Raw genomic sequence first — 18,971 nt, 5'->3', positions numbered from 1 at the left:
ATGAGCCTACAGGCTAGAGGGAAATTGGGCCCAGGGTACGGAGAGCTACGCAGAGATCTCCTGGCCTACCTCAACCACACTATTAATCCTGGGGTGACTTGGACCTAAAAAACTGGCCCAGCTTCTGGAGGTTAAGAAACCCACTAGGATCGGGCAAATAGTCACTTGATTCCCTGGTTTTACTCCGTCACCACGCAAAAAACAAAAATCACCAACAGCCGTTTACTGGTTTGTTTATTTTTTTAAACAGTATTTGTTAAGTGCTTACTATATCCTAAGCACTGTTTTAAGCACTGGGATAGACAAAAGCTAATCCAGGTTAGACATACTCCATGTCCCACGTAGGGCTCATGGTCTTAATTCCCATTTTACAAGTGAGGTAATCTGAAGCACAGAGAGGTTAAATGACTTGTCCAAGGTCACACAGCAGGCATGTGGCAGAGCCAGGATTAGAACCCAGATCCTCTAACTCCCAGACCCGTGATTCTTCCACTCAGCCAGGCTGCTTCTCAAGATTTTCTCTCGTCCTGTCAGAAACTGGTGCTTAAGGGAGATAGGCAGTTTTAAATAACAAATCTTGGAACTAAAAGATCATCTTCTGATTTGGAAAAACCAAGTGACAGTTCACTTTGGCATGGAGATAAAACAACTAACAATCCATCTGGTTCAAAAAGGATTAAGAAACTAAATAAGGAGTTGGCATACTTAAACTTCTCTCTAAAATACTACACTAAAATGCCCCTGAACTTTGAGACGTGTTATTTATTTTTTCCATTTACATTTCATGCACCCTTTTCCAAGATAATTCAAGTCAAATAAAGAGAGATGTAAAAATGTGCTATTTTATTGTTCAAAGTCTGCTCTTACCACCGCTGTTCTAATTGAGTCTTCCATGTTAGTGTGACAGATGGTTGTTTCAGGAAAAAAAACTGGAAAATTTTAATTTCTTAAGCCTTGTGTGTTATTCCTCTGTGTTTTCAGCTGTTGCTCTATGCATCAAATTACTTTTTAAAAATGAAACATTTCCAACTTTACATCATCTTAAACACTTTCTTCCTTTACATACTAAGATGCAGGTTGTTCCTTGGTTTTGCTCATCAATTTTCCAATACCCAAATATAAACAAAGAGATCCAAAAAATAAGCAACACCACCACTCGACCAGAATTTACAATTATTACAGTATTTGTTCCACAAAAGCCTGAAACACACTCTTTGGTCTAATTTTACTCATACTCTTTAAAGTCAAGACATTTAAGTTTAATTTAGAGCTGCCTGTTTTACTTAGAAAGAAAGGAACCCATCTCTTAATAGGTTTCTCAGAAACTGAGTGGTCAAGACGCTATGCACTTCACCCACTAAATTCTGAAGGCATCTGACAATCCCTGGATTAGTAACCGCTTCAGGGTTATTTCACCGCAGCAGCAGCAGCAATTTGGGCAGAGTTCCTCACTCCCCAGGTTTATACTAACATTCCCTGATAATCTTACCAGGTTTTACCACTGCTCCATCAGCCTTCCTGAACCATCATTACCATGTGATCCAAAACCGCCCTGCTTCCCTGCCAAGGAGCCCACCGAGTAATCAGGGAATGGACCCGACTCAAACACGCCCTACTATTGCTGGACAGCCCTGAGGTCAGGGCTTACCCTGCTCGGTAAGCCAAACTGCCACTGACTCTATCTTAAAAATGTCCCAACCCCCGATTCTCCACCATCACACATATAATATAAAGAAGGGCTACAGCTTTGTACATGGAAACAACCCCAGCAGATACTTACACAGTCTTCTGTGAAATACACAAAGCGATGTAATGTCAAAAAAGAAGACTCTCAAACAAGCCTGAAGAAGGCCTCTACAGACCTTATCCCTGATCTCCTCAGTCCCCTCATGTTGTGCTCAATGAACGAGGAGAGGGGAGGGGAAAATCCAGGCAAGATTATCAACCGGCATCATCTCCCCTCCACACAGAATCACAATATCACCAGCGTGGGATTGTTACAAAGGAGCAAAAATAGAAACCCTACTGTCTCTGGAAGCCCCCATACTGCAAGGACTACTTGGGAGGGAATTTCAGTCCCAGAGGAATTCTATTCTTTGAATGGGCGAGGTCACAGGTGATGAAGAAAGCAGTGTAGGGCCCTCGGTGGGCATCTTTCCCATACACAAACCAAATGATGAATAAAAAAGAAATATGTTTCTCATTCGGAATTTACAGCACCTTCCTGATCTTGTAAACTGCCTGAACTGCCTGGAGAACGAATATGTCTACAAAACATTCACATGGAGATTTTTCTTCATGGTGGAGAGTTATTTTAGGAAAAATGTTCTCCAACACTGGTATTTACATTTTGGCTACCATTCTTTAAGCCTGATCTGTTTCAAACGGAAATGAAAGGGATTGCTTTAACACAGCAAGACCTCTGAAGGTTATTCTGGTGACCAGAGACCTTGCTTTAATGCTCTAGTTTTTAAAAAGAGAGCACTGTAGTACTGAGGAGCAGCTCTAATCACTTCTCACTTTCCCTCCTTCAGTGTAAGAAAGAATTTTGAGAGTTCATTCCATGCATTAGTCTAATTATATGTGTGGAAGAATCAGCCTTGGAAATTGTCACTCTCTTTCTTGCCTAGGGTGGTGAACCATTATTGCAGAGTAGAAAGAAAAGACTGCTGAGTTCCAGAGATAATTTTAATCAAATAAGTATATCATTTCCCTCTACAGCTACATGGTGATTGAAGCCAAGGTGGCAGCAAACCTTTCCCACCACATATACAATACCCAATCCTGGTTCCCTCTCCACCATCATGGTGGACAGTCCCAGTTTGCCAGAGCAAAATGCAATAGCTCAGCTTCAGCATGGCTCTCCTACCTCTCGAGAAGTGATGGTGCCTTGCTCTATGGCCCCACACTGGGGAAGCCTGTATGACCTTGTCCTTTCCTAACGCCATCTACCCAACCTAGAAAATGTATACCCCTGTTCCATCACAGTTACCATGTCAATCCATCAAACACTATTTACTAAGGATCTCAATTCCAAATTCACATGTTTCCAAGGCACTGGGGGAACAGAAGGAAGGGTTGTGCATGTGTGGTGGGGGAGGGAGGGTAAGAGAGAGAGAGAGAAAGAGAAGAGAGAGTAGGAGGAAGAGGAGGAGAGAGGAAGTACTCAAGGGAGTAAAAGGGTTTTAGAGGTCCTAGGTCCTTAATGTTGAACTCCTTGTCAGAGGTAAAACTGAATAAAACTGAAGATCCACTGTGAACCTCTTAGAGTTCCTGAAGATTTGAGAGCTGCCTGCCATTCCAGTCACCATGATTCCATCTATGCCCTCACTCCAATATATCCAGGCAGACAATCTGCAGGACGCATACCACAGGATTAGGTGGAGAATTACACAGCCATGACTATAACCACCACATCTGAGTGCCTCCAGATAAAACTTTGTAGCACGGTGCCACGGTTATCTTTCACAATACTAACAAATTGGATGGACTATTTATAGTGGAAAAAGGTTGCACTTATTATTAAAATCAGGTATTAGGTACTTATGGATACCAGTGAAAAGCAAATCAGAGTTCCCATTTAAACACTGATGAGACCCACCAGGAATGTAATTGCCTCAAGTATTACTCGCATATTTCAGATCAAAATAAAAATGTTTCCCATTACAACCCAAAATAAAACACATGCGCCACAGAACTAATAAAGTGCCAAATGTTCCAGATCCTTCCACACATGTAAGCACTCAGGAGCTGAAGAAGACTACTTTACGGCCAAGAGAACTTGGGTTTCAGAGCAGGATGAAGCCGAAGCACTGGGGCTTAGGGAAAAGAGCACAGGGAATCAGGTCAACCAAGTTCTAGCCCCAGCACTGCCATCAGCCTGTGGGACCTTGGACAGGTCACCTGAACTACTCAGATCTGTTTCCTCATCTGTAAAATGGTGATAGAATTACTTGTTCTCTCTCGCTCTTAGACTGTGAACCCACTGTGGGATAAGGGCTGAGCTCAATCTGATTATCCTGAATCTATTCCAGCACTTGGCTCGTAATAATTGCTTAATAAATACCATCAGCATCATTATTTGATGTCTTTGAATTATATATCCAATTTCACAAACTTAAGCTTAAGATTCAATAAATCAATATTACTATTTATGAAATCAGCAGCAGCCAACTGCTGGACCAACTCTTAGACCTAAACGGTTTTAAATTTCCCTTTAAGAAGTGTCTCCTGAGGTAAACCTGAAATACTGGAACACAGAGCTGCCTTTAGGCAGTAGATACAGAAGGGAGATCCTAAAACTTCTTACAGACTGAGATAGCTTTTGTCCCTTTAGCAAGTTCAGTAAATCTCCATTCAGGAAAAAGTCTACAAAGTTAGGTCATCAGCAGAACGTAAGTCACTCCAAGTTCTTTCACCCCACTTGTATGTTTCTGTAATTGCAGAATAATAGTGTAATTGTAAGATGAGCAACAAGCAATTACCTGATCACTGCCTTCAAGACTAGTCTACTGAGCTTTCGATTCAGCCTGCCCAAAGAGTTAATAATTTGGGGCTGTTAATCACCAACTTCGATAAAATGGACTTTGACAAGCCATACATAATCCGTAGTTTTCAATCACCTCATGAAACTCTATGACAATTCTGTCCTTATGATAAAATCCTTTTAATATCTCAATATAGAAGCCATCACCTTCAAAATAAAGCATCAGAAGCATTTACGCAACATTGATCCTCACTCTCCACTCCCCAGTTATGAAAGATGGCATGCTGTAAAAAGGGAAGAGACACAAACATGACCTTCCCTTGACCTCCCCCATGTGGGGATTATTCTTCTTATGGTAGGAATCACTGCTCAGCTCCTTAGCTGGTGGATGTTAGCTCCCTGGATGAGAGCCATGTAAATCAGCAACAGATTCAGGAGAGAAATCTCCCCTTTTCAGAGAATTTAGGGACCGAAGAAATACCCTTCCCCTAAGGAAAGAGAGACAAAAGGTCACTCAAAATAAAGAATTGCCTGGTAATCAATCCCCCATTTTTTGGAGATTTGCTAATACTCCGGTCACTGGGCAGTCACTGAATGAAATATTACTCCGACATTCCAATTTTATGGCAGGCAAAGGTAATCAACTAATTTTATCTAAAGTAGAACCACAAATATAATATCATTGGAATAGGAATTGGCTACAATAGGAATTACCAATTACCCCAATTCATTTTAATGATATTTATTAAATCCTTAGTCCGTATCAAGCACTGTAGAAAATACAAGATAATCAAAATAGATATGATCCCTATCCAATGGTGGGGGGGCTGCATCCCATTATTATATTATTCCCATTATATAGGTGGAAAAGCTAAGGCCCAGAAAGGTTAAATGACTGGCCCATGGTCACACTGCAGACTAGTGGCAAGCCAGGGACTAGGAACCAGCCCTATCAACTCCTAGTCCCACGCCATTTGTGCTAGACCACACTATCTACCCTAAGCTGCCCCGATATTAATTGAGAGAAAGGCTTGTTCTGGTCACTGAAATTTCAGAATCAACCAAATGAGATTTAGCTGCCATGGACAGAAACTCTCCGATTTTGCTCCTTGAGTGAGTGTTTAAAAAGCATTACTGATTGCTTTGCTCAACTAAGTCAGCTTCCCTTCAGATCACTATTTGGTCAGATTTGGGGAACCTTGTGCTGGGATTCCCAAAAGTAGTCTTGAAATCCATCCTTCTAGTCACCCCTGGCTCCAGCACCTTAATATCATACTCACCCTGCTGCCTAAGGAATCTCCACATGCTTCTGGGTCTCTCAAATGTCATAAGCGGGAAACTCCAGTGTTCATAGCCACATTCCTGGCTGGACAAATCAATGAAATACAAACTCCTGCCTCCAAATGACACTAGACATCAATCCTGAAAAATGACACTGCCTGTGACCCTCTAATTTTCAAACCAGGAAACCTCGGTTTCACATCAGCCTGAGATTCTTCCCCCGCATCTTGTCCCAAAAGCACAGAACTGATAACTTTCCCCACACAGGCCAGGTGCAGGAATGAGTTCCAGCTGCCTCATCAACTTATCTTCCAATTCCAGAAGGTGGGCAGGGACCAGGTGCACACAGAGTGATCAATCAATCAGTGGCATTTATTGAGCACTTACCATGTGATTACTTGATGCTACCAAATCCTGCTGGGACTATGCAGAATTCCATGCCTTCCCAACAAGGGACTGGCATCTGTACTCCAAAATCTGTGACAACAGAAGCCTCACTCTCACCTCTCTTGAGTACAACTACGGTACGCATCTCTTCATGGGGAGCTGTCTGCTGATAGAATCAGTATCCAATCTACCATCTTCATTCTCGGAAATCGTGCTTCAGCCGGCCTCACTACATCACAGGTAAACCGATCTGGTTTATGCATACTGAAGCCTAAGTGGCTGCATAACCCAAGCGCTCTGTTGCTCTCCCACCACCTGCAACTGGGAGACTGGAGAGGGAAACTGCACTGCCAACAAATGCCTGTAGGGAAGGGACGGAACTCACTGAGGTCACTCTGACCAGGAGCCTTTGAAAGCACTGTTGCCCCAAATCCTCCAAACATCCACCAGATGTAACTACTTATGAGGGCCTGATGTTGTCCATCACCCACTTTCACAGATCATTCAGTTGAGGTATGTCAGAGGGCAAGTTGTGCACACATACCAACAGTTCCTAGGGAGCTGAGAGCCGAAAAGGCAAGTTGCAACAAGTGACAGCTCCGTCTTTACTTCTGGTTAATCATTGGTATTGTGCAATTACTGTGTGCAGAGCTCTTGGGAAAGCACCATACAACAGAATTGGTAGATGCAATCCCTGCCCACGGGTACTTTACAATCTACAATCACACATCAAACCTCCTTTGACTTTCATCAGCGAAAGCACAAAATCTTTCTATGCCATTTCCCCACTCAACTGTATTTTGATATATTACCCATTCCTAGCTATCACTACCAAAGAAGGTTTTGGTGATAGCTCTAACAAATAACTAGGCTGATGCCTGAGTTACAACAGAATCCATCCTGTCCTCTAAAGCTACACCAGCCTTAATAAAGTCCCTTTTCAGTGCATTCTCTCATTTAAACAAATAGGCCTTAGAAAAGACATGGGGATCTTCATGTGCTTGAAAGTAGCACCACTCTTTTCAAAAACAGAATTGAAGAAAGAATGCTGCTCTGATTATTCAATTAAAGTTTCACCATTAGATTGTTCCAAGTTGGAAATTTCAAGCATGGATAATGTTATCCTGGTAGGTTATTCAAACTGATCACTGCTCCTTTCACTTTCCAAAAATATAAATCAAACAAACTTGAAGACAGTATATTGTACTCCAGAATTTGCCTACAGTTTTCTATTATTTCCATGTGCCCCAATACACATGGAGAACACTCAGTTCTGCCCTAACACATTTTCTACACATTTTGACATTGCGTAGTATTTACTGAGAGCCTGCATCCCGTGCACTGTATTGAGTGCTTGGGAAGAACAAAAATAATCAAATGAGACATTCTTCACCAACAAAGAACTTACACTCTAACAAGGGAGACACACAGATTGCTGAACTGTACTTTCCAAGCATTTAGTACAGTTCTCTGCAACAGTAGGCACTTAATAAATATGACTGAATGAATGGATAGGGCACAAACCAATTATCTTACATCTACCACAGCATTTGGCACATTAAAAGTGCTTAATTACCAATTATTATTACTATTTCTCCCCCTATAAACTGAACCCAGAAGGAAAGGCAGGAAAAAAGGAGGAGGATGACAAATGGACTGAGCCTGTCACAGAAACATACTTTCCAGGGTGTACTACATACTTACACCAAAGGTGCTTAGTCAGCTAAGATCCCAGAAACAAAAACTTTGGTTAAATATGATCTGCAGCAATTCCTTTTCTCCCTCCCTTCTTTAGAGGCCAAATTCACTTTCATAACTCTGAATGTGGACTGTAATTTCAGGGTATAGTCAGTCAAAATACTGTAGAAAAATAGTTTAAAAATATTCCTAAATTAAAAACTGGCTGATGAAGAGAAAAGATCACGAGCAAGTCACTCCATCTGCGGAAAACATTTGCAGACAGCGGCACAACTCGAGCTTGCTGTTTTCCAACTCCTCAGAACCAACAGAACTTGAAAACTGCCCCTGGTCAATGCCCACTTTGGAGAAAGACCATGAACCTTCACTTGTCTGTAGTATTTTAAAAGGCGAAATAAATACCCAAATTCACTAATGATACCAAGCAACATTTTTAACTGCCATCCCATGCATTAGCATGCTCTAGGTTCCCTATCCAGGCTGCTGGTGGACTAAGGGCCGGGGACTTATCCCTGTAAAATCACTAGTCCATTGATTTTCTTAAATGGCTACATCAACTTCCTTTAGAAATATTATCAGTCTGTTAATGGGATTTACGGAGAACTCACTGTGTGTGCTGGTGCACTTCACGCAGTGACTGAAGCCATGCTTTCACCGTGACAGGCAAAGCTGTTAAGCGAGTGGCACGGTGAGGGACTTGGAAGCCGTGTTCAAATCGCAAGAGCGGGATTTCTTGACAAAGCAAGGAGTGAGGAGGCACAGTGACAAGGAGAAAATGTGACTATTTCACCTTATAAAGTCTCTCCACAATCTGTGTAAGAAGGTCTCTGGTGGTCCTGGTGGTTCAACCGATTAGTTCCCTAGGAGGCTGATCACTCTTACTGGAAGAAGTAATCATAGCAGAGACGCACAGGGTAAAATGAAAAGGTTGGCGTACAATGTAATAGAATTGATAGACAAGTGCCCTGCTTACAACGAGATTATAATTTAGAGGAGAACCAGAGCCTCTATCTACTATCTAGTCAGTTCACCCTCAAGACACATGTGCTGCCCTCACATATCTGACTGCCAGCAATTCTTATTTATGCCCACAACTTCAAGATCTCTCTGTGACAATTCTAATGACTAACCCCACACCCTCGAAAGGTGTCATCTTCTGGAGTGAGAATTACTGATGCAATCATAATTCACCCTATCTTCAACTTAAATTTACTACATTGACCAACTTTACTGCGGGCCTGGAAAAAAAGTGTGCTATTAGTGTGCTTATTTGGAGCTGAATGAGTGTTACTATTATACAATTTCCTCTATCATACTTTTCTGCCCCATCCTTTTCTAAAATAAAGAGTGGGTGATTTAAATAGGTGATTAAAACTTTAAAAAATCCCAATTTTGTGTCTTCTTGCAAAACTCAGATACTTGACATAAAAATATTTTATTTTTAGATAATAAATATGCCTTTAGGGGCAATGACCTAATAGACTCAATTAATAATGATAATAATAATAATGAAAATTGTGGTACTTCAGCACTTGCTATGTGCCGGGCACTGTACTAAGCGCTGGGGTGGATACAAGCAAATCGGGTTGGACACATGCCCTGTCCCACTTGGGGCTCACAGTCTCATCGCCATTTTATCTAGGCCCAGAGAAGTGAAGTGACTTAGATCAGTGCTTGGGGCATAGTAAGCGCTTAACAAGTACCATAATAATAATTGTTATTATTGCCCAAGGTCACACAGCGGACAAGTGGCAGAGCCAAGATTAGAACCCATGACATTCTGACTCCCAGGCCTGTACTCTTTCCACTATGCCATGCTGCTTCTTGAAATTGGTCCCTGATTAACAGAAAAAGAAGAAAAAAAGTTGGCAGAGGCAACAATGTATCATGTAATTCTATTATTATAGTAATAGTATTAATGATGAAGAATAGTCTTTCAGGGATGAGAGTGAGAGGTAGGACATCTTGGCTAAAGGCCTAGAGCAGGGCATCAGCTGTGGGCTCTGGTATCTCAAAGATGAGGCTTCCGAAATGCACAGGGCTGGCACAGCTGCATGGGTTGACCCAACATTGTTTTGCAAAAATACATGGAATTCAAATGAAATGTGATTCTCTAACTTTCTCAACAGATGAAGAGGTGATAGAGTGTGGCCTAGTAGAAAGAGTAAAGGCCTGGGAGTCAGAGGATCTGGTTCTAACACATGCTCCATCACAAGTCGGCTGTGTGTCCTTGGACAAGGCAATTAACTTCTCTGGGTCTCAATTATCTCATCTGTAAAATTGGGATTAAGACTGTGTGCCCCATGTAGGACAAGGACTGTGATAACCTCATTGCTTAGTACAGTATCTGGTACATGGTAAGCATCTAATGAATACTATTTAAAAAAAACAAACACCTTGTAGAAACTGATTTTCTTCTAAAATCTCCCAGGTTCTATTGAAACCATTCCAGTCAACATTTTGTTTGGCTTTCTGTTTTTTGTCTTTTTCAAATGAAATAGCAAACTTTACACCATTTATACAAATAAAGCAGGGCTAAGTAAAAGTATTCTCTTCTCTGATTCTCCCTGTTCTCTTCATGCACACAAATGAGGTTTCCCCATTCACGCTTGTTGCTTCTGCAAGCAGAGTTATGACAGCAGATGGAAAATTCATCTCACATCTTATATACCTAGAGACCACAAGCGTCCTCTACAAAGGCCAAAGGCATGTTGGGCTGAGCCAATTCTATGTCACAGTATTATTGCTGGAAACATATGTTCCCTAAAGTAAGCAAATCTCCAACTCTCAAATGCTGAAAATATGCTTAATCTGAATTCCAAACTCCAAATTTAGAAGAAGGGAAGACGCACTCCACTGAGTCATACCAACAATCTACCCAGCATCAGCATCATCAATGGCATTTTTTGAGCACTAACTGTGTACAGAGCGTTGTATTTAGCGCTTGGGAGAGTGCAATACAAGAGAGTTGGCAGGGATGTTCTCTGCCCACAGTGAGCTCACCAGCACAACATCCTGTCTCCTTCAGGGGTTACCAGGAATGTTTAGGAAAAAACTTCAGGAGCCACATTGTGTGGGATCTACTTATGTCTATCCTCATCGTTAGGGATGTGCCCGTTTACCTTTCCCTTCGATTTGCTCATCTTGTATCTATCAGATGTCTAAGTGCTTCTCGAACTCTCACCCACCTAACTTTTTCCCCTCTAAAATCCCCAATTTCCCCTTATGGACCACTTCTAACCAAATCTACAATAATGTATCCAAACTCACACTGAATCTACTGACATCTTCTACCTGTTCGTCTTTCTGAGGGAATAAACTGCCAACCACTACACAAAGTGGTTTCTTTTTGCTTGTTTTGAACTTACCTTAAAGTTTCAATGGATAACCTCTAGTCGTGGTGTTGCAGGAATCTGTGAACAGAGGGAAGCAGTGTGGCCTCCAAGAAATAGCACAGGCCTAGGAATCAGAAGACCTGAGTTCTAATCCCAGCTCCAGTGTTTATCCACTGTGTGGCCCTGGAGAAGTCACCTCAGTTCTCTGCGTCCCAGTTGCCTCTGTAGAATGGGGATTACATCTTCCTCCCTCTGACTAAAGACCGTGAGCCCTACGTGGGACAAAGACTGTATACAACCTGATTATCTCGTACCTACCCAGTGCTTAGAACAGTACTTGACACACAGTGAGTGCTTGAAAATACCATTTGGGAAAAAAAAAAGTAAATCTGTGTTTGCCCTGCCCACACCCTGATCAATTTTACAAACTTCAATCACGTTCCCTCTCAGTCTTTCTTTCAGCACTGAGGTCCTCATATTTTCTGCCTGTCCTCCTAAGGGAAGTGGTAGATCCTCTGAGCAGTTTGGTTTAACCTCCCCAGGACCTTCTCCAGCTCTGCTGCATCTTTTCAAAAACTGCAGCTACCAGGACTGCATACATCACCCCCGGGATGGACAAAACCCAGTTTCACTTTATGACAAATCTCTCCTTTTGGTTTTCTAAAACTTTCCTGATGACACTCAGCATTCTGTTAGCCTTTTTGGCTGATGCACTCTAATCTGATGATTTGAGGGAGCAGTCAACAGTAACTCCAAGATCTCTTTCCTGGGTCAGATTCAATAGCTCAGAGCCCGTCATCCAGTAGTTGTGGCTTGAATGTTTTTTCCCAAGGAAAAGCACCATGTAGTTGTTCACTATAAAGCTCAGTTATTACTGTTCATTCATTCATTCAATCGTATTTATTGAGCGCTTACTGTGTGCAGAGCACTGTACTAAGCACTTGGAAATTACAATTCAGCAACAGAGACAATCCTTACCCAACAACGGGCTCACAGTCTAGAAGACTGTTCCACCTTCTCACCCAGTGAGATCTCCCCAAAGTTGATCCTCACAATTAGCACTGTATCCCACCACCTGGAGGAGGAGCTCAGTGTCACTTGTACTCTCTTAGTGATTATTTAGGAAAATATTCAGTGAAGCTGGACCTAGCACAAAATCCTAAAGAGAGCTGGGGAAAGAGAAGAGAGGAGATCACTATTTACGCTTTTCCATCCAGAAAAGTAGCCACTTAACCCAGCCCTTTTTTCCTTTTATTTACTTGGTTTTCTATCCATAAAAGAACATTCCCTCCAATTCTATGACTTCTTAGGGTTATTTTGTTTTCTTACGCCTTTGTTGTGGAACTCAAATATATGGTCTTTCAAAATAAAGTGTACTTGGCAGGAACAGAAATTCACATTAAATTATGCCAACACATTCTCCATACCAAAGTGCTCACAGTCTAAAAACCATGAGTTATACCATATGGGATTTGACCACACTGGACAAGTTTGTCCATGGATAAGGAAACGGAATGCTTCACAGAAAGATGTGGCCAAGTAAGGAAATGGCACTGAATGTACCCAAAAGTCATTTTTTTTTACCTCCTCCCAAATTCTTCCATTTTCAGATGACCAACAGTGACAGAGAAAAGAGAAAATAGAACTGCACTTAATATCTGCTTTTAGGCAACCTCTCAAATATGGAGAAAGTTAGCTAGCATTAATTTTTCTTCCACTGCTTTCCATGTGGTGCTTCATTTAAAACAGACCTATGTATATTTTTTAAGAGATGATTCAGAATGCAATACCACACTTCACTTTTGAATGTCTGTTTTGTGAAAAACTCTATGATTCTGGTCTTACTTTCTCAACATTCATTACAAAAGTTTTTCTATTTCAGCTAAGTCTAAAATCTAGAGGATGTATATCATCTGAACCATTCAGTCCAGACATATATACCATTATGCCCAGCATACTAAATGCAATTTCTAAAGATCCCAAATAAATTATTTCACAAGGAAAAGCCTCGTTACCACATCACTGCATTTTTTACACTTCTCTGATCGATATATCAGAATATAAGGCGATGGCAAGTAAAGAGTCTGGCTACCACAGATCGTCCAAATTGCCAAGCCACCCATAACCCAGGCAACGGCACACTCATAACCTGGTCACATTGCAGCAATTTTTTCATGAAATTTGTTTCTATAAATCTAATAATTCTCATTCTTGATGTTATTAAACAACTTTTACAATTGCCCAGGGTGGGTCAAGGTTAACCAAATGAAAAGGAGGCAAATAAAATTAAGGCTGAATATCAGGAATGCCTTCTGAACCTGGAGATCTGGCAAATGCAATCTTCTCGCCAGTGGAGTACTGGAAGGCTAATCGGCTGAATAAATTAAAACGGTGCTGACCGAAGCACTCAGGACGTATTGTAGAAAAGGGATTCCCTACCATGATCATGTTACAGGGCTTTTATCTGTTTCTATTCATTCTCTCCTTTCTATCATATCTGGATGGCATGATCTGATTATCTGGTACCCATCCTGTGGTTTAGCATGGTGGCTGGTACATAGATATTTTAAAAATATCATCTCTAAATACCATTATTAATCCAACAGTACCTGCATTATCCTAGGCCAACGACCTGAGGGGTTTCTTGTAAATGTTTGTATTTGGATTTTCATTTGTATATTCTATTCTATTTCATCCTGATAAGGTAAACCTTTTCTTTCTCTACAATCGTTCTTCCTCCTGCTCACTCTATTTGTAAATTTTTTTTTTTCTGCCTTCCTTATTAGACTGCAAACTCCCTGGGAGCAGGGAGCATGCATCTTGCTTCTGTTGTACTCTCCCAATTACTTAGGTCACTGCTTTGCATTTAGGTGCTTAATATATAACACTAAGTGATTGATTTTTAGCATTCCGGGACCTCATGGGAAGTTGCAAAAAACAAAACGAAAGATAGATGCTCAGTAGGCAAAAGCAATCAAAATAAGAACACCTAAGCAAAAAAAATAATAATAAACTGGGAAGTGGTGGAGGGGTTGAGGTTTCTTATTTGATTTTGTTTGTTGGTTTTAAGAACCTCTCTTCCCAGCAACCTCCAAAAAGAGAGAAGTGGCATGGCCTTGTGAATAGAGCACGGGCCTAGGAGTCAGAGGACCTGGGTACTAATCCCGCGACTGCCACTTCTCTGCTTTGTGACCTTGGGTAAATCACTTCATTTGTCTGCATCTCAGTTTCCTTATCAGTAAAATGGGGAATAAGAAAGTGAGCTCCATGTGGGACAGGGACCGTGTCCTACCTTATAATCTTGTATCTCGCTACCGTTTAGAACACTGCTCGGCACATAGTAAGTGCTTAAAAAATACCACAAAAAAATGGAAAACAGACCCTACGTCCAGGACCTCAAACAAATGCTTTTTTGACCTTCTATGTTGAATTCAATAAGGAAAACTGGAATCAGAGTCTTCTGTGTTAGCTGGCTAATGAGTCAGATGCTCTTAGCGCGGTGAAGATGAGTCAGAGTCCATTAAATGTTTTCAATAGGCCATCGGGCTTGTCCATGCAGACGCAATCACTATTAACTTGGGATATCTACCATTTTTCTAAGACTTCAAATTTCTCACAGAATCTGGGGGGAGACCACCTCCTGCGTTCTTGCCAATCATGCAAAGGTGTGATTCCAGCCTCTGAGGGGAACTATTCAGGTACAATAAGATATCCAAAATGGTAGGATCCAGACCGGCATGCCCTTGACTGATAAAGATTCGGAGCTATTACAAAAGAGCCATTTCTATAAAGACGGAACACTCACAGTAAAGCTTACGGCAAAGTGTTTTGTGTAGGATATCACTTGAGGGTGTTCTTCCCAAAACATACTCCCCTTCTAACCACTGTCCCATTCCATCACACCTTATCCCTGCAATTCATGCTATTTACATTAATATATTTTAGAACTTGTCCAATGGAGCCAAATATTCCCTCATCAATCAACCAATGGAATTTATTGAGTGTGTACTATGTGCAAAGCACTGTACTTAGCATTTGGGAGAGTAGAGAGCAGTAGACACAATCCCTACCCTCGGGGAATCTGGCAGTCTAATCCCTAGTATTAGAACAATCACCTGACAGTATTTATTGAGCACTTACTACATGCATAGCACTGTACTAATTGCTCGGGAGAGTATAACCCAACAATATAAGAGACACATTCCCTGTCCACAACAAGCTTATAATCTAGAGGACAACATGAAGAGGTAAGGGGAAGCTATGGGAATTTAGACAGCTGCCCTGTGCCCTAACGGCAGGGCTGGGACTGGTCTTGCGGCCTCCATGAGTACACCTGCATTTTGAAGGAGATAAATTGAGAGTTCCACTCCTTGAAACATAGCTTTCTTGTTTGAGCTCCAAGATCAGGGGTTCCAGGGTCCAGAGCTAGGGAGGGAATAGTTTAGAAAGTGGTATTAGACAGTGCTGCTTGCTCTTGATAACCCGTTCTCCCATGCCAGCCTTCGTTCCCTCCCAGTCTGGGGCCGCACCACTAGCACCAGACAACGAAGTGTCGCATCCATCCACTCGGTCTCTTTGAGGTGGTGGTTTTCAAGGCAGGGCCTTATGGGGTCCGTGCACATCCTCGCCTAACACTGGTTTGGAGTGACTCAAATTCAAGCCCAAATCTGGGGGCCCCAACAAATACCTGCTCCACTCCTCCATAAAACTGGCTTAGCCCAACCCACCAAGAAGATGTCCCATTCTGGGAACCGAGTGAAAATAGAGCCGAGGGAAGTGGCTGAACCTGCCTGTTCCTGTCCTGGCAATCATTTCCTTCTCATGTCCAATAAAAACGAAAGAACAAACCAAGCTGTGCACAGTCACGGCACAAATGAGGCAGTCTTGCAGGCCTATTTTAAATAGATCCCAAATTAGCATCCGCTCCTGGACAAAGTGGCAAACTACAGCGTTGGCCGTTTCTAGATTTCCGCCGCATCCCCTGGGTGAGTCATAATTATCCCATAAGGGTAAAATACGTTATTCCTAAAAGAGATCCTAAATGCTAACTGAGTAGCTCTGAAGTGCTGGATCTCACTGCCTGGACAGAGAAGTAAAAGAGCAAAGTCAACTGTCCCCCAGTATCATAAAAGTGGCTTTTGCTGGAAAAGCCTTGAGTTGGAATGTCACACTAAAAAGAACACTGCACTTTGTTTTCTAAGTAGTCCCATGCATCCAGTGAACAGTTAAATAAATCTAATAGATGCTAATTGGACAGGGTCCTTAAATGTTTATCTAATGTGCAGTTCAAACACAATGGTCCCAGGCTGCCTAAGACAATATTTGGAAACATTTACCGGGTGCGAAAGGGTTCAGGCTTTTCCAATAATCCCTCTTGGGGTGAGACATTATGGAAAGTTTCACCTGGGGCAAAAATAGCCTTCTATAGTCAGGAAAAACCAAGTCAGATAGTAACAAACAAAGCACACCACCCACAACACTGTCATTCACTTAGAATTCCTCTATCTGAGCTCAGGCAATCAAGGACAATCCTACAATCAGCTCTCCAGGCTCACTGAATCACCCCCTGGTTTACGGATGAATATTTATTCCCTTTGCAAATAACAGAAGTTCAACAACATTGAGAAAAACATGATAGAAATGACACAGAGTCATTAGATAGTACAAAGACTCCTATTTTATTCAGGTAATGTGTTTCCCCCAGAGTTTATAGTTTGCCTTCCTCTGTCAAAGCACTGTCAGTACAAACATGTCATTGCTTAAACATATCACCAATTCTCCCTTGGCTGAATCCAGATATTAAAAGAGGGACTCTTAACAGGGAACTGCGTATGTTACTAAGCCTACCTAACCCTCTAGAACGCCTTGGAACTACTTATTACTGCTTAAGCAGTACTTCTAACAGCTCAGGATTCAAAACTTACCTCATAGTACTTGTGACTGTCCAAAATTTGAATAAAGGGAAGACTGAAGAACACCTGATCCAATTATCAAGGGATCAATTCTCATAAAATTGGTTAAAGGAGTGAGTTAAGATGAATATCCAGTGTTCATTCCAGATTTTCATTCATTTAAAACAATTTGGGGAATCACTTTAGATTTGCCCATCCTCAAATTAATTTATCCTCAAATTCATTTACCCATCCTGTTCCTTCTAAATCCCCTCCTCCTTTGGACCCATACTTCATATCCTTTCCCTCCAATACAGCATTATCATTTTTCCCACCTGCTGCACACCTCCTCTTCCTTTCTTAGGAATTGGGCAAGGGAATGACAATAGCCATTTCCCCTAATGAGTGCTCCCTCCACCACCAGGATGCCTTGACAGAGGAATATAGGGAACTGCTCAAGGGTTTAAGTTGGTAGTCAAGATTCTGTGGAGAAGGCCTTGAGCTGTTTGTCAAAGTTTTATAAACCAGCCCTTGCTGTCGTCATACTCCAGGATGACAGACTCACAGGTTTACAGATTTTACAGATGTACTGAGTGCTTACTGTTGTGCAGAGCACTATTCTAAGCACTTAGGAGAGAACAGTAAAGTAAGGAGATCTCCTCCTCCCAAGTTCATGGCTACTCTATGTAAATCAGCTTGACTTCCATACCCCTCTTGGTGGAGAAAGCAGGGACATAATGGCAGCCCCCCTTGCCCCAACCTCCAATCCGGATTTCTGCACCTCTTTTCATTCAATCACTGAATGGAGAGTGGGAAAATCTCAAATACTATCTAATTAAAGGCAAAGAAAAGATCACTCCCAGTTATTCTGACCCAATATATAATACCCCCTTGGAGGACTTCTCTTACAGGTGAATCAATAGTACAATTTTTTGTGGTTGTGAGAAACATAATAGAACCATGACAATTTTCACTGTTACAACTTTGGAAATACTAAATGTTTACAAACCATTATGTGGTTTTGAAATGCATAGTTTCATTAAAAGCCCTTAGGGTTTTCATTTAACAAATTTCCATAGATAGGCTACCGGTCTATGGTGTCTTAACTCTTCAGACCTTCCTGGACTGACACCCAGGAGAAATTCAAGTGCTCTCCTATGTGGATGAAGCCCAAGGCAGAATAATGCACATTTTGCAGAACACAATTCAGAGCAAAACAAAAGTGTTACTAGGTAAAGGGAGTTTGAAAGAAGGACATCAAAGCAGCAAAAGGTTTACATATGGCTCACTAAAGTGCCCTGTTTGAGCCAGGTGCCATGGAAATTAGTGGGAAATATTGCCATTTTTTCCATAACTCAAATCTCACTTAGGGGCTAACAAGTGTTAAGTGCTTAATACAGTGCTCTGCACACAGTAAGTATTCAATAAATATGATTTATTAGCAAAAGTAAAGCAACAGGCTGAAAAATGGAGTGGCCCATTTAAAATACATCTCATGGAATACAGGGCAGCCACATAATTCCACAGCAATATAAGAAACACATTTAAAATGCTAGTTTTCAGCCTCTTCCTTTACTCTCTCTAACCCAGTCTTGGCACAGTTGATCTGAAATCAGAGGCAATGACTACTGGAATAAAAACTTACCACAGGTCTCAGATGACAGAAACATACTATGCGCTGTATGGAAACAAAACAGAGTAAATATTTTAAAACTGAACTTCAGTAACACCTGAAAATCGAACAGAGCAGTGAAGATACAGTACTTCCTCTAAAAACACATGGCTAACTTTATGAATCCATAATCCAACTGATAAGGGACTAAAGCTCCCACATTCCAATACTCTTCTAAATCGTGACAAATAATTAATATGAAATAGGAAATACTCATCACA

The 18,971-nt window shown here is 41.5% G+C and overlaps 1 protein-coding gene across 2 annotated transcripts in view; it reads right to left on the bottom strand.

Moving 5' to 3' along the window:
- The window catches only part of TRIO (trio Rho guanine nucleotide exchange factor), a 324,651-nt gene extending 305,900 nt beyond the window's left edge, over window positions 1–18,751 (bottom strand). For both annotated transcript variants that reach the window (XM_029054039.2, XM_029054043.2), the window contains exon 1: window positions 18,724–18,751. In XM_029054039.2, the coding sequence (XP_028909872.2) occupies window positions 18,724–18,748 (25 nt within the window). In that variant the 5' untranslated portion in view covers window positions 18,749–18,751. The remainder of the gene's footprint in view (window positions 1–18,723) is intronic.
- Between the last annotated feature and the right edge of the window lie 220 nt (window positions 18,752–18,971).

The sequence above is a fragment of the Ornithorhynchus anatinus genome, chromosome X3 (assembly GCF_004115215.2).
Source record: "Ornithorhynchus anatinus isolate Pmale09 chromosome X3, mOrnAna1.pri.v4, whole genome shotgun sequence".
NCBI lineage: Eukaryota > Metazoa > Chordata > Mammalia > Monotremata > Ornithorhynchidae > Ornithorhynchus > Ornithorhynchus anatinus.
The sequence above is the reverse complement of the archived record's forward strand: the minus strand, read 5'-3'. Positions and strand labels throughout refer to the sequence as shown.